Source organism: Nuphar pumila, chromosome 3 (genome assembly GCF_984573655.1).
Source record: "Nuphar pumila chromosome 3, dmNupPumi1.hap1.1, whole genome shotgun sequence".
In the NCBI taxonomy this organism is placed as follows: domain Eukaryota; kingdom Viridiplantae; phylum Streptophyta; class Magnoliopsida; order Nymphaeales; family Nymphaeaceae; genus Nuphar; species Nuphar pumila.
The window spans coordinates 13,926,362-13,942,363 of record NC_143251.1 but is presented as its reverse complement, the minus strand read 5'-3'; the positions used below and the strand labels follow the sequence as shown (position 1 = coordinate 13,942,363).

General features: G+C 35.6%; 1 protein-coding gene across 3 annotated transcripts; it reads left to right on the top strand.

The window, feature by feature from the left end:
- On the top strand, positions 1-14,431 carry LOC149842051 (uncharacterized). 3 transcript variants are annotated; one of them, XM_090001265.1, is made up of 8 exons: positions 1-543; positions 2,281-2,365; positions 2,461-2,529; positions 8,979-9,091; positions 12,791-12,902; positions 12,986-13,129; positions 13,946-14,120; positions 14,191-14,431. In XM_090001265.1, exons 1-8 carry the CDS (start codon positions 492-494, stop codon positions 14,314-14,316), a joined length of 876 nt encoding a protein of 291 aa, XP_089857391.1. In that variant the 5' UTR covers positions 1-491; the 3' UTR covers positions 14,317-14,431. The 3 variants fall into 3 exon arrangements, with proteins under 3 accessions (XP_089857391.1, XP_089857392.1, XP_089857393.1); XM_090001266.1 differs by having other exon boundaries at positions 36-543; positions 12,986-13,045; XM_090001267.1 differs by lacking the exon at positions 12,986-13,129 and having other exon boundaries at positions 39-543.
- Positions 14,432-16,002: the final 1,571 nt, after the last annotated feature.

The following is a 16,002-nucleotide window of genomic DNA, read 5'->3' as shown; positions in this document are numbered from 1 at the left end:
GATGGTCGGCGGGGAGGCAGATTTCTGAGGAGTGTAGAGGAGGCCGAGAAAAGATAGAGACGAAAGTAGGGGGATAAGAAAAGAGCTGGAGGAGGCCAGGAAGCAGCAGAAGCAATAGAGGATCTGCCTCTCCGACTGTGGGAATCTGATTTCCCATCCGTGACTCCTTTGATTCCCAAATCATCGTTTTCACAACACTTTTCCTGCAAACCGAAGATCGATTCATCGCCCAAATTGTAAAAGATCGTCGTTTGAGCAGCAGATCGTAGTTGATCGTCGATTTTTCTTCCCGATTAATCCCGGTGGTTAGCTACACTGCACGCGCCTTCAGTTATATGATTCCCCAATCCCTAAATCTTTGAAGAACTTCCTCAATCTTCGGAGCTCCTTTTCCTTCTGAAAATCGGAGCTAGGGTTTTCTTTGGTTCTTCTCTTTCTCGTTTTCTCCTTATTTATCCGGGAAGCAATTACTATCCTTTTCCTGCTCCATTATGGAGAGGGTCAGAAGAGCGTCTCACGCTGGGTCGTGGTATACCGACAACGGTGATCTCCTTGATCATGAGCCTTTTCTAATCTTGACCTTTTGTTAGGTCCCGTTATTCGCTGTTGCGTGTTGAAGATCGCAAGAGAGTTGATTGCAATTGAAAATCGCGAGAAATTGAAAAATTGCATTCACGTTTTCGTTTTGATTATGTAGTTTCTTACGGGAAAATCTTTGTTTGGTGTATCTGTTTGGATATGCTCTGCGTTCATTGCTTTTAGTTGTTAAGCATGCACATCATTTGTAGTTGTTGTATCGGATAATCGTGATCGGATTTGTATCTTCTGGATACTAAATCATTCCAAACAGCTTCCAATTGTCTTTAGATGTAGTCAATGTAGAACAATTTAAGAGTGGCTAAAAAACAGCAGACGAATGCTGAAATAAAAATGTAATTAATAGATAGAAAGAGGTGTAGGAAGAACATTTGTGAAGTGTTATTTGCATTGAACAACGTCAGGCATTATGGCGGTGGTGATTCATCTCCATAATCCTCGAGGAAAAGTAGATCTTAAATGGAGTGTGTATGTTCTTAATCAATTCAAGCACATTATCGTGTATAGCAAGAAGTACTAGTCCTAATTCCCGCACTTGATGATTTCAAAAATTAAAAGCAGGAGTATTGAAAATTAGGAATCGAACACTTTGAGATAGAGCACCCTTAGATAATCGAAATCCATAATGTATAATGCTTGTGGCTTTCAAACCATATAAAGCTTGTGGTCAATGCATTACCTTGTCATAGTTCATCTCATGGTATGAAGAAATTCCTTACCTAGTTGCCAACTCACAGCAGAATTCTAATATTAAAACATTCTTCCTTATTTTAGATTCTTCCAGTTAGGGCACGAGACGGCTAAAAGCTCTCCAAATAGTGGTGTTTAATATGAAAATCAACTTCATCAGGGAATGGCTTGAGTTGGTCCACCCTTGAGATATTTGGCAACCTCACTTGTTGTTGAGTTATTGAATAGGTAGTGATCGATCATAGCATCATCTGAAATGTTCTGTGGATGTAATCACTTATTTTTTTACTTTAATTTTACTTCTATAAGGGTTTCTTCGACATCTGTACGAGGACTTGACCGATGTTTTTTTCATGTAATATCCAAATAGCAAGTCACCATACGATTGGATCTTCCTTTTTGTGTACCCCCAAGAGCATTTAAAAAAACTAGTTGGAAATTTGAACTTCCTTTTTCATTTACACTTGCTGTTTGTGTCATCTGTTGAGCTTGACCTTCACTGTGTGATGGCCTACAATGTTGAAGGATGAAATTTCCTGATTTAGTTTCATTTGAAAGAAAGTAGACAAATTGAAGCAAGTGTAGAAAGGGAAGCTGGTGGGACTGGGAACGCTGTGGCTGTTTGTGTCGACTGTTGAGCTCAATTTGCACTGGGAAGCTATAGTTGATTATGTAGGCATGTGCATGCAGATTTACATTCATGCATACCCACATATGCATTGTAAATTTGAACATATGTTCAATGATCCACACTATTCTTTCTATTGCAATGAAATGTTTATTGGTCTGTTATATGGTACATTTAAACAGTGCATCATTTGTCCCTTGAAATTCTGATGTCTTCAACATTCCGTACAACGCAATTCTGAATAACATGCTGGAAGTATGTGTGTTGATTGAGAGCTTTGAAAACACTTTTGAAAGCTGATCTGGCTGTTTGTGTTTGGTAACCTCTAACTTGTTCTGTTTCTTGTACTTATATACTATATTTAGCTATCAAACTGGACGAAGAGCTTGATGGATGGCTTAGGGCATCTGGGGTTGCAAAGTCCGCTGGTGTTCGAGGTGTAATTGCTCCGTAAGTATTAATTTAATCCTCTAAGAAAGTTACATGCTGTGATGCTTAGATCATGTTATGCCTTACATGTTTTTACTGGTAACCTCCAACTCTAGGCATGCTGGTTACTCATATTCAGGGCGTTGTGCGGCTTATGCATTTGCAAACATAGATCCAGAGAATGTGTACGTTGTTTGTTTTACTTTTCACCTATTTTCCTATTGTCTAAGTATTGCTTAACATATTTATTTTTGGATGTATTATTTCTTTTTCCACAGCCAGCAAGCACTAAATGCTAACGAAGCACATACATGATGAGTTAATATGCATGGAAACAAACTCTAAAGGGTGCATTTGTCTGAAAAAAGCAAAATTGTGGACAGTGTTGACACTTGAATAGGATGTACTAACTTAACCTGACATCTTCTCAAAGTTATGTCTATATGAGTTTGTGGGACTCTGAATAGGTGGCGATTGTTCGGGATGTTGATTCAATAATAGGAAAAAGGTGTTCTTGTTGAATAAGGCTGAGATGATGATTCTTTGAGGGCAGTAGTAACTGATTTTGACATGCCTACTTTGCATAATTGTGAGCTCTCTAGACACATAGATCCTCTCCTTTTTTTCTTTTTTACAATATAATACACTTTCTTTCTTCTTTCTCTATTGGGCAATTGATAATGACTTTTAAGATGCACATAATGTGGTAGTGGACATTGATAGAGATTATCTCAAAGTGACAGATTTCATTGCCATAACTCAATAAAAGGATGCATCAAGGCTGTGCATGTCCCAATGCTATATAAAGAGGTAGGTAATCAAATGCTTTAATAAGTTCAACAAATACAATGAGTGCAAAAATAGTGGCCAAAGGCTAAAGTAATTTGAGAACAATCTACCAAGCCTCAAGCCTGTGGGTGGTTAGAAACTAAATTGAGCAATGACTTCATGAAGAAGTCTACAAAGCTTAGAGGAGACATGGTGAAGTGATGAGTTTTTTCTTTGCCAAAGTGACATTGATGCTTTTTGTGCTCGTGAAAAATTTGTATGTTGTACTATTACAATAATTAAATATAGATCAAACTTGATAAGTGGATCGTTGTTGAATTGGACCCTCTTATTTCATTTTGTGTTGCATCCCTTCCTTGTGCATTACACCCCTCAACAAGGCTCTTCGAAAAACATTGATAGATGTACAGACAGGGGCAGAGGCAGGTAGTGGCTAGGGTGGGCACGTGCCCACCCTGGTCTGAAAAACCTCAACAGGGAGCTAGGTCTCATAGTGGTTACTGCCTACCCTGGCCCGAAATTGTGCCCACCTTCCATGTTGAGTGCCCAAAATTGTGCCTTTTACATGCATAAAACAGGTGGAGCTCTCTCATTTTATAAGCAAAAGAGGGTTTTCACTTTTTTCTCTCCTCCATATGGGATTATTCTCCCGTAAACTACTTTCTTTGTGCATGGGTTTTTGTGGGAAATGCAAAATTTTGCTTCATAAATGCATTCCTATGAATGCTCTATCTCTATCTCAAATGCATTCTTATTATCGTGCTCTCTCTTTCTCTCTTAAATGCATGTCTTTTTTATGACAAATAACCCTTGCACCCTCGTCGAAGCAAGAAAAACCCTGGGTGGGGCCCCACGATCACCCTGCCTTATGTGGCCCACCTTTGAAAGCTATGTGCTAGTGGGGTTTGATCCGGTGCCTTCATCTCAACACCTTCACAACTACCCTGCTGGCCATGCAAGCAACTCCTGCAGTGGTGAAATGCACGTCTCTTTTATCTTTCTCAGAATAAAACACTCATAAAAACGTTAAAAGTGGCATGGATTAGTCCTATATTGATCAGTTCAGAGGGGCAAGGCCCTCCCAAAGCTTATAAAAAGAGGCTCTTTTATTTTTTATGTAGCAAATCATTTGGTCGTTGACTCGTGTGGGGCTTGCCCTGACCTGATCCAAAATGAATTGGTAGTATCGGGTAAAGAATTAATACAATTTCCAGCTGAGCTCAACTCAATAATTATTGGATCAGCTTTTTATGAATTAGATGCATTTTAGAGGTTATGTTTTTTTTTTCCTCAATTAACATAAAATAGTATGATGTTTGTTAAGGTTTAGGGTTTTGATATATTTTTTTAATAACATGAATGCTTAATTAAGGATTTAAGGTTTTTGTGTTTTTTTTTCAATTAGCATTATGCATGAACCTATGAATAATGAGTGGTTGATTTTAGTTAGAATATTAAGGGTTTTGTTTTATTGTTTTTTAAACATATTGTTAGTATAATTATTAGTAATTATTTTTCCCTTTTATTGTGTTTTTGTGCTTAAGGGTGTCAACGGGTTGGATCTAGTTTGGACCTAGATGGGTCTGAATTCGGATTTGATTTCGAGGTGTTGGTAGTGGGTTCAGACCTGAGTCCGATGGGTCCACTATAAGAAAAACCATACCCAGGTCCCATAAGGATTATATCAACGGGTAAAATAATACTTTTTATCTTTTTTACATTGAAAACTCATGGATCTGAACTTCTGTCAGATCTAGGTCTGATATGAAATTTCACAAACTACACCCACCTCGATATACTAATCGGATCCTTAAGATCCAATCTCAATTCTAAACGGACCTTCTTTGTCACCAACCTTGACTCTATAAGGTTTGGTAATATCACACCTATTTGTGCCCACCCAAATTTAGATTTCAGGCTCCGCCCCTATGTACAGATTGTCTTTCTATTTCATTTTTTAGAAAATTAAATGTCATATTTTGCACCAATCTACATACACTTCAACTTTAACAAATTTTTACCCTGAAGGGCAACCTCAATAGGTTAGATTAAAGTAATTCTACATTGCTTGTGTTCCACCTTAAACATTACACCCCCCTCAAGAAGGCTCTTCTGATAGAATGATGCATCAACTGAATTGTCTTTCTATATCATTTTTGCATTAGTCTACATGCTTGTCAACCTTAATAGGTGTTAGATTCTACCAAAAATTCTATCCAAGTTCCATCATGTGATTGCCTGAAGATGTAAACAAAATCCTGGTCTAGACACTGTCATGATGATACGGATTCCAATGCACTCCATGATGAACTCTAAGAATCAAAACATGATACATTTGGACACATGTGAATGAATAACTCTATTCATAATGGACATTAAAAATGCAAAAGGAAAATTACATTGGTGAATAAATAACACCATCCATAATGAACACTAAAAATACAAAAAGAAAATTACATTTAATCCTCACTACAAATACACTCAACACATAAGCTTAATACTACCCATCACTCTCTTAACCCTTACACATTTACACACACCTTTATTTATAGTGGAGAAAGAGAGAAAAGAAGTAGAGGAGAGAAGAGAAGGAGTGAAAATGAGAGGGAAGTCCTCTCTCATTAAGGAATGAGAGAAAGCTCCCAACGGCTAGAATTCTAGACGTTGGGAGTCAAAGCAAGTCAAACTAGCTTTGACTCAACTCCCAAAATATAATATATATATATATACTTATATAAAATGTTATATTAATCTTTAACACCCCCCTCAAACTTACAGTGATTCACTGTAAGTTTGGAAATACAAGATAAGAACCCATTACATTTGACTTCAACAGGTACTTTCATTCGTTGTTTCCTTGAAAGGTGCTCTTGATCTTCAAATATATGCTCTAAGCCGGTCTCTAAGATTTTCAATATCATCAAAGCTTGAGAACTTGAAAAAAAGAGCTCACAAAATATCCTAATTACATACATATATGTATCATAAAAAGATTTTAAAAAGATTATTAATTATATATTATGGAGAGAGTATGGCCAAACACACCAAAAGTACAATATATAGACAACATTTACTAAGACAATTTACCATTTTTCAAAAAATTATTTGAAAAAACTCATTAATTTTTGAGTAATCATAGTTCTTAATAAGAGAACATAAGTGCATAATATCAAAATGAGAGATGCATGCATAAAATATCTAAAATATATATTTATAAATCATTAATCACTTTAAACATCATGAAAACATGCATTCTGCATTCTTTAAAGTCAGTACACATATTTATCCCATTAAAAGATATGATCATTAAATAAATAACCAAGGTTTGAAAACTTGTCGGGTCAACACGTTGACTCGGCCCGAAAATGATTTGGTGCTTGAGAAAGTAGGATCATGTAGCCTTTTCAAAAGTGGGTTTATTCATATAATGCATATTATATATAATATATTGGTAAAATACTATAAAATATACATAGTATATACATATATTTATATATTTTATATAAAATATAAAGTTAACATGACCCGGCCGAGTCACCGAGTTGACCCGGTCAAGTCACAAGTCACTCAAGGACGAGCTGAGTGACGAGTCATTGGGTTTTACAACCATTTAAATAACTTACAAAAGAGTTTAAATCACAAAACATTTTTACACAGTGGAAGACAAGAAATAATTTCAATTACTCAACAAAGACAAATTTCAAATCAAATCCAATAAAGTTAGGTCAAAATAAACTTTAGCATAAACATTAGTGCAATCATATGCAATACATGATGTCTTAAGACAAATTTTCACAAACTTAAATAATCAAATAACGAGTCATGCACAATATAAGCACTCTACATAGAGGTGATGAAATTATGAAGTTTGAGAATCCTTCAAAAGATCATAAATCTATCAATGAGAAACAAGTGTATTAAGCACATCAAATACAAAGCCACTAGTGGGTGCAATACAAAGAGCCAACCAAGGGCTTCATACAATCCTTACAAAGAGGAACAAGAGACATAAAAACAATATAGATGTTTTTTGATAAAATACTCCCAAAGAGCCATAAAGATCTACATATATAACATTCTTCAATATGCATGATGTAAAATATCAATACGCAAGAGAGAAATCACAAAAGATAAACACATTTTTTATACGATAACAAGTCATGCTCATGCCATTCAATATAATCTTCTTAAGGCATATACCAAAAAGAAAAATCTCAATCCAACACGTGTCATTTGAAAATAATCTTCACTTAATAGAGCAATATTGCTCAAATATATATGAAATAACATATTAAAAAAGACCTCATTAGAAATAGATCACTATAAAAGATCATGCTTGATCACATCATAATATATTAAAATTTTTAAAGATCACACATTCAACTTGAGTGGATAACTACAAAAGTGCTCTCTATGGAACACACTCACAATACCCACAATGGAAACCAAATAGTGGTGTTCTAAAAGAACACAATAACAAATCCTACAAAGAGGATAAATAATAAGGCACAATATAAAAAATATTTTTATTAAAATGAAATGAGTGTACAAAAGCATATATATCTTTGCAAAATATAGTTTTTCACTACATATATCCATAATCTAAGACATATCAAACTACAACAATTTTCTCATACTTCAAAAAAAAATATTTTTAACAAAACTCCTTTTAAAACTTACCATAATATGAAAAACAAGAAGTTAAAAGATATATACCGGAATGTGAAATCCTTGAATCCATTTCATTCATTAATATGAATCTAAGTCACACGGACTTGGCTAAAAGGTCGACGCACCCGCGTCGACACGCCCCAACACAGGTGCAGACACGAGTGCGGCTTCGAACACGGGGCAGACACAGTCAACTAAGTGTCGGACTCGGTCAACGTACCAAGGCCGAGTCTGTCCATATTTTGGACTCGGTCAACTTTGATCGAGTCTATTTTTATCCATTTATTTTGGTAAGTTTGTGTTGTTACTTCAATAGAATTACTTTTTTATTTTTGCTTTAAAATTTATAATCTTATTATTGTTATATATATATATATAGTCGTGTCCCCGTGTCCAAAATTTTTGAAATTGCTCTGCACCCGTGTCGCACCCGTACCCGCACCCATATGACATAGATATGAATCCTTTCCAAGACCCCAATGCATTCCAAGAATCAAAACATTATACATTTGAATACATATATGAATGAATAACTCTATTCATAATGGACATTAAAAATACAAAAGAAAAATTACATTGGTGAATGAATAACACTATCCATAATGGACACTAAAAATACAAAAAGAACATTATATTTAATTCTCACTACAAATACACTCAAGTACTCAACACACAAGCCTAATACTACCCATCACTCGCTCAACCCTTACACAGTCACACACACCCTTATTTATAGAGGAGAAAGAGAGAAAAGAAGTAGAGGAGAGAAGAGTGAAAATGAGAGGGAAAATCCTCTCTCATTAAGGAATGAGAGAGAGCTCCCATCCGCTAGAATCCTAGCCATTGGGAGCAAGTCAAACTAGCTTTGACTTGACTTCCAATATATTATATATAAAATGTTACATTAATCTTACGAGATACCATAGATGACAATTTGCTAAAGAATTTTTGTGTCTGATTTCATTTGCTTTGTAGATGCAATAGAAAAGTTGGGAAAACTTAATCACATCATCTTCAGTAAATATTAATGTTTCTTATATCTTTGGTTTGGACCAACCCGCAAGAAATAGTTTGCAGTTCTTACATGCTTGACTGCTTTTGCTTGATTTAACCACATCAGCATCACAATTTTATTTTTTATGTCATTTATCTTATTGAATATTCAAATTTGCAGTGCTCGGGTGTTTCTACTTGGCCCTTCTCACCATTATTATACTCCAAAATGTGCTCTTACAAGAGCTACAAACTACAAGACTCCTCTTGGTGACCTGCCAATTGATTTGGAAGGTATGAACATATTGAATGCTTTCTTTTGTATTTGTTTTATATCATTTGGCAATGACTTTTTGAACTTTGAAGTCTTAGTTGGGTCAGAAATCAATTTAGAGGCTTACCTTTCACTTGAAATTCCAAATACTGGTCATCTTTTTCAGAAGAGCATTTTGATATGTTAATTGTTACTTTAGAATGGGTACAATACTTGTGTCAAGGGAGGGAAAAAAAACTCCTGTCCACAGGGTGCAACAAGGGTGAACAGTGAGCTCAGCTCTCTCAAGAAGCTTGTGCACTCGTGCTTTATTCAAGCTCAATCATTTAAATGAAAGAGCTGAAATGGAGCTCAATTTGAAGGTTTTTTTAGTTAAACGAGCTGAACTCTAGCTCAAGCCTAAGCTTGTGGAGAGCTTGTTAAAGTTTGTTTAAGAACATTCAGTAAAAAATAAGATGGTGATACTGTAATGAAGTATGCGGAAAAGTAACGAATGCTAAGAGCATTCACACTGTCCAACAATGGACAAAAATAAAAGAGATAATAGCCGAGTCCACTATGGGACAATACACACACAAGCTTTAAGAAAAGCACAAACTAAAATATAAAATCTCATTGAGAGAGAGGACACTAAAGCTTAAAAGATACAAAGGGGTTCACCCCTATTTATACAAAAAGAATAGCCTCAATAGAGGAACCAAAAAGGGGGCTCCCATAGTGTCGTTGGGGCGCCCAACAACTCTATGGTGGGGCCCCTTTTTGGCATGTGTTGAATAAAATAAAAAGAAAAACATGAAAAATAAAAATAAAGAAAAACCTAATCTAATAAAATAGTTGTTTATTAAAATAACTATGTAAAAAGACATAAATACCCCTATCAGGTATATATATATATCAGTGTTGTGAAAAGCATTGAGGCGTAGCGAGGCGCTCCATCAAAAACCGAGGCAAGGTGTAAAGCGTAAGCCTCAAAAAAAATTAACTTTTAAAAAATTATAAAAAAATATATAAAAATACAAATAAATAAAGAAATGCTTTATTGATGAAATAACAACCAATAAGAAATAGAAAATCTCAAATAAGTACTAAAAATATGAGATTAACATATAAAAGTAACTAAAAACTGATTATATAATTGGAAAATATATGAGATTAACCAAAAAAAGTTAAAATATACTAAGAAACTTATTACATAACTGAAATAACTGGAAAATATATGAGATTAACCTACAAAAGTTAAAATATATGAGATTATTCTAAAAAATATGAGATTAACATATAAAAGTAACTAAAAAATGATTACATAACTGGAAAACATATGAGATTAACCAATAAAAGAAAAAATATACTAAGAAACCGTCTACATAACTGAAAAATATATGAGATTAACCAACAAAAGTTAAAATATATGAGATTATTCTAAAAAATATGAGATTAACATATAAAAGTAACTAAAAAACTGATTACATAACTGGAAAATATATGAGATTAACCAACAAAAGTTAAAATATACTGAGAAACTGATTACATAACTGAAATAACTAGAAAATATATGAGATTAACCTACAAAAGTTAAAATATATGAGATTATTCTAAAAAATATGAGATTAACATATAAAAGTAACTAAAAACTGATTACATAACTGGAAAATATATGAGATTAACCAGCAAAAGTTAAAATATACTAAGAAACTAATTACATAACTGAAATAACTGAAAAATATATGAGATTAACCTACAAAAGTTAAAATATATGAGATTATTCTAAAAAATATGAGATTAACATATAAAAGTAACTAAAAAACTGATTACATAACTGAAAAATATATGAAATTAACCAACAAAAGTTAAAATATATTAAGAAACTAATTACATGACTGAAATAACTGAAAAACATACGAGATTAACCAACAAAAGTTAAAATATAGTAATATACTAAGAAACTTATTACATAACTGAAATAACTGGAAAATATTTGAGATTAACCTACAAAAATCTTTTTTATTATGTCTCAGAAGTCTTGTTGTAAAAAAAAAAAAATTTGTTTTTGCGCCTCAAGGCGCATTTTTTATAACACTGATATATATACATATGTATGGATACATATTTTAACAGATACAGTGGTAAGGATGTTCTCTCTCAAACAGTTGGTGATGGGTCCAAACCAATTTCCTTCAAGACTCTCTCTCTCTCTCTCTCTCTCTCTCTCTCTCTCTCTCTATATATATATATATATATATATATATATATATATATATATATATATATATATAATGTATGTGTGTGTATTAAGTTGGCTAAGCTTGTGCTGAACTGAGTTCAAACTTACTCGAGCTTGCGCCTGGTATTTTATGTAATAGGTTGAGCCTGAACAGCCCATGCTAGAGCTTGGCTTGAGTCATGTGTGGCCCCAGGTGTAACATAGATACGAGCATGGAACATGACTTGTTGTGGGTGAACAAGGAGATGAGTGTGACAACTTGACAATTTTCTCCAATTTAGGGACTCAAGTCAACATTGACTTGACCACTTTTTGAAATTTTAGGCTCGGTCAATGTTGACTTTTGCCGATCCTTTCCCTGTTTTATTTTGAACCTTGGATTTTAGGGTTTAATTATAAACACAGGCTCCTCTATTTCATTGTCTATGGCTGAATGTTTAGGAGGTTACCTTCTTTGTTGAATTAGTTCATTTCATATTTAGATGTAGAGTAGCATATCAACACAAAACAACCAACCTCTCACCCACCCAAAAAATAAAGGAAAAATGAATACAGCACACATACTTGCCACACACGTGCTACTTTTGTAGAAGGGTAAACCTCATGCCCATGTGACAGATATTTGGTACCTAAAGTTTTGTAAAAATGGTCAAAGCCAAACCTTCGGTTAACTACCATCTCTGTTGTTAATAAAAATGTTAGTGGGATATGTAAAAATATCAATTTGTTCTATATGCCTAGAGCTATGTCACATAGGTGCGGGTGCGGGTGCGGGTGTGGGTACGGGTGCGGCACTTTAAAAAAACTTGGGTGTGAGGGTGCGGGGAGGATATAGATAAAAATGGACTTGATTAGGGTTAACTGAATCTACTTTTGGATGGAAATGGATCTTAGTGTGGTTGACTTCACCTAACACAAAGGAAGCTGTATCCAAGTGTCGCACCCTCCTGGGTGCAGGTGCGACGAGGGTGCTGTGCCCTGTTAGAAGAGTCCATGTTACATAGTTCTAGATAATCTAGTTGCCTCCTATTTTATGATTTGTATAATCTAAAATTATTGTGCATATGTCTATGCATGATGAGATGAAAATAATATAGTCTATAGTTGATGGGGTGAATCTAATGGTAGTTTTTTCCCTCTGTCGGTTTCTGAAAGCCTGACGCTTTAACATGTCCTTTTTGAGAGGGCTGCCTGTTTTTGGAATTTCATGTAAAAGTTGAGTCCTTAGATGGAAGCTTTCCTTACTTTTTGATATGATATTTCTGTCAATAGGAAAGCATAGCAGGTTCATTTTACTGAAGTTGATTGAAGAAGTGTAAGACTGAAGTATGGCACATGCTTTTTTTTTGTCCTTTTCTTTTTTTCCTGACAGTTTGTATGTTAAGTAGTAAATGTTTTTAAAGAAAATGTAAGTTGGTGTATCTGTAAGTTTTCATCTGTCACAAATTTGAATCTTATTTTGTTGTATATTGGCTCTATTTTTCTATGTAAACTTCAGTCATTGAGGAACTGAAGGCAACGGGGAAATTTGAATTTATGAATCTCCAAGTAGATGAAGCAGAACACAGCATGGAGATGCATTTGCCCTACTTGGCCAAAATTTTCCACGGGTAATCTCATGTCATTTTACAGTACAGAGAATTTTCCTTTGTTTTGTTTTATGGAAACAAAGTTCTTTTTCTTGCTTGTGCAGTTGGCCAGTGAAAATTGTACCCATTCTGGTTGGTGCTCTTAATGCAGAAAATGAAGCAATGTATGGGAGGTTGCTGGCTAAATATGTAGATGATCCTAATAATTTCTTTTCTATATCATCAGACTTTTGCCATTGGGGTTCACGGTCTGTTCCTCTAAAAAAATTACCTTATACTTTGTTATCAACTTACCATTATTTATCTTCACGCAGTTTGGTTTTCTCTCTCCTAATCTTCTATATTTTTGTTTGATCGCTAAGTTTACTTGCAAAACAGTACTCGCGACAAATGATAATTTTTTGAGTGGATCATCACTTTTGAATGATTGTTTTTTTAGGAGAATAATTACATATACAACCTAACTGCATTGCTGTCTATAAACATTACAAACAAGGTGGCAATCATGTTTCATAATGTTTTTCTTCTCGTTGTGGCACTATAACAGAACTCATGAAACTTTACTCGCACGCCAAGAGACATGCCCACTTTTTATGGAAATTTTGTTCGTGTTATTGAAGGGAAACAATTCTGAGAACGATCCTTTTGTTTGTTTTTATCTTCTGAACTCATGGATGGAACCCAACTTGGTTAAAAGAGAAAAGACTATAGAGGGTGGTAGCAACTACATAGACAATTTTGAGGCTATCCTTTTCTGGTAACTGCAGTTAATGTCCTATAAGTACAACTTTTGGTCGATTAGAGACAGATGATTTTGAACTGTGTTGCCAGTAAACTAGATATAGTGAAGGTGCTTAGTGTCATCATCAGAAGACTTTCAGTTGCCTTTTCCCTTCAAATGCTACTTTTAAGGTCTTCCTTGAACACTTCAGGAAGATCTCGAAGTCCTTTTTAACTCCCACTCTGGGCTTTCTTTCCACCCCCTTTTTTTGTCTCAGTTTGTTCTTTTAAATAAATGATTCAACATTAAGATTTCCTGACAATTTCTGGCTGTTTTTCTGTAGGTTTAACTACATGCACTATGATCAGAAACATGGGGCCATCTACAAGTCTATTGAGGCGCTAGACAGAATGGGCATGGATATAGTAGAGACCGGAGACCCTGATGCATTTAAGGAATACTTACTGGAATTTGAGAATACGATCTGTGGTCGGCACCCAATTAGTGTTTTTCTTCATGTAAGTGACTGCAGCCTAACATTCAGGCTTAGCTTAAAATTGATCATTTCCTGTATTGTGTTTTCTCCAGATGTTGAAACACAGCACAACAGCGATCAAAATTAGTTTCCTCCGCTATGAGCAATCTAGCCAATGTAGAAGCACGAGGGACAGCAGTGTAAGCTATGCTTCTGCAGCAGCAAGGGTAGATGATTGAAAGCTTATATTCATGGTTCAATGTGTGTCTTGATTGTATACCCAACTTTGCTGTTTTTTATCTTGCTGTTTAGACCATCTCATCGCATCTTCCATAAAATTTAACTGAATTCACTTATATGCATTTCTACTGATGTGTGTGTGTGAGGGAGAAAGGGGTTTGATAGGTAATAATAGTGGATATGGTAGCTCGGAGACCTGTAGAATTGAATGCACCTTCGGAGGTGCGTCTGTGTGGGAGGCTGGTGTTGCTATCCCAGCGATGGTAGTTGGTTTGAGGAACTGGAGTCGCCGGTTCCTACCGTAATGCCTTGAATCCTTGTTTTGCACTCTCCCAAGCAGATTTTGACTCGGGAAATTTTCCAGTTTCTCTTCAACACAACATCTGACATATGTTCCCAACCAGAGCCTAAAGATTGTGATCTTGTTCAGGGGAATTGGTGATCTACTAAAATCTCTCATGCACCAGTATTTCAAAACATCCTAGAGATAACCAATTATAGAGAAAACTATGCACGCTTCTTCTGTATACCTGTCAATAATCATAAAACACAAATTGTGAATAGGCTATGTTTGGGAGACTTGAATCAGCGGTGTGTTGTGGTTTCTGCCATGTTCTCATACTCCCCTGTTTGGGATCTGTGGCATTGCTGAAACAATGTGTTGGGACTGGTGTTGGCAGGCCTGAAACCAGATTTCACACCTTTCACAAGATGTTTTTTGACAACTCCATCTCTCAACATCAAACATTGACAAAACGATATTTTGGCAACACTGAAACCGTGTTTCCATCCCATTGCGAGGCTTCCAAACATGGCTTAAAAGATGAAGGCAACACAAGAACCAAGCCAGAAATAATGGCATGCCGAAGCCACAGCTTTGACACCAATGAGGCTCTGTTTGGGAGCCCAAATATGCAGGAGTTGGAGGAGATGCAGAATCCCCATTTCCCTCGTTTGAGATCTTGGATATGCCAATAACATGGAAGTGAGATGGGTGATCTCCTCGCATCTTCCCATTTCAACAACTTCCAAGAGGTTGTAGGTGCCATCTTAAACGTCCAACACTCAACCCATCTTTCTTGATAAGGTCTGCTTGAAAACCTATCTTTTGGAGATGCAACTGTGAAATCCATAACAGCATGGGGAGCTGGTGGATTTGGCAGCTCCCACTAGTTTGTTTGGAAGCGCGGAGAACGATTTCCATCTGATGTTGTTTGGAATGGAGATCATTCACCTCATACATTATTTGTGAAAGTTCATACGTTAAGTGGATAGAGTTGCCAGAAATTAGAAAGTGTGTTGGTGGAGCAGTTGGCACAATATTTGACAACTACCTCCTCACGGACCACGTTAGTAGTTTGTGTGAGGAACTGGCGTTGGCAATTGCTATGCCAGTTCCTATTTCTCCCATTTTCCCTCTCTCCCAAACAAGGAGGAAGCCGTGGATTCCATAAAAGCTCTTTGGCGCCCTCCCACAGCGAGTTTCCAAAGAGAGCCTTAATGCATTTCATTACTGCCTCTTACTTTTTTCCAAGAGGCAGAAATGCATTAAGGATCTTACTTGACTGATCATACAAGGAAAGGATATGGCTTCTCCCAAGGCTCCAAAACCTTAGATTTGGCATATCCAAGATTTGACATTTCATTGCCATTCCTAGACTCCCAAGCAAAGCTTGGGCATTCTG

Coding starts and splice junctions, on each gene's coding strand:
- LOC149842051 (XM_090001265.1), top strand. CDS start 492: ATGGAGAGGGTCAGAAGAGCGTCTCACGCTGGGTCGTGGTATACCGAC. Junction 2,366..2,460: donor GTTCGAGGTGTAATTGCTCC/GTAAGTATTAAT, acceptor CTCCAACTCTAG/GCATGCTGGTTACTCATATT. Junction 9,092..12,790: donor CCTGCCAATTGATTTGGAAG/GTATGAACATAT, acceptor TGTAAACTTCAG/TCATTGAGGAACTGAAGGCA.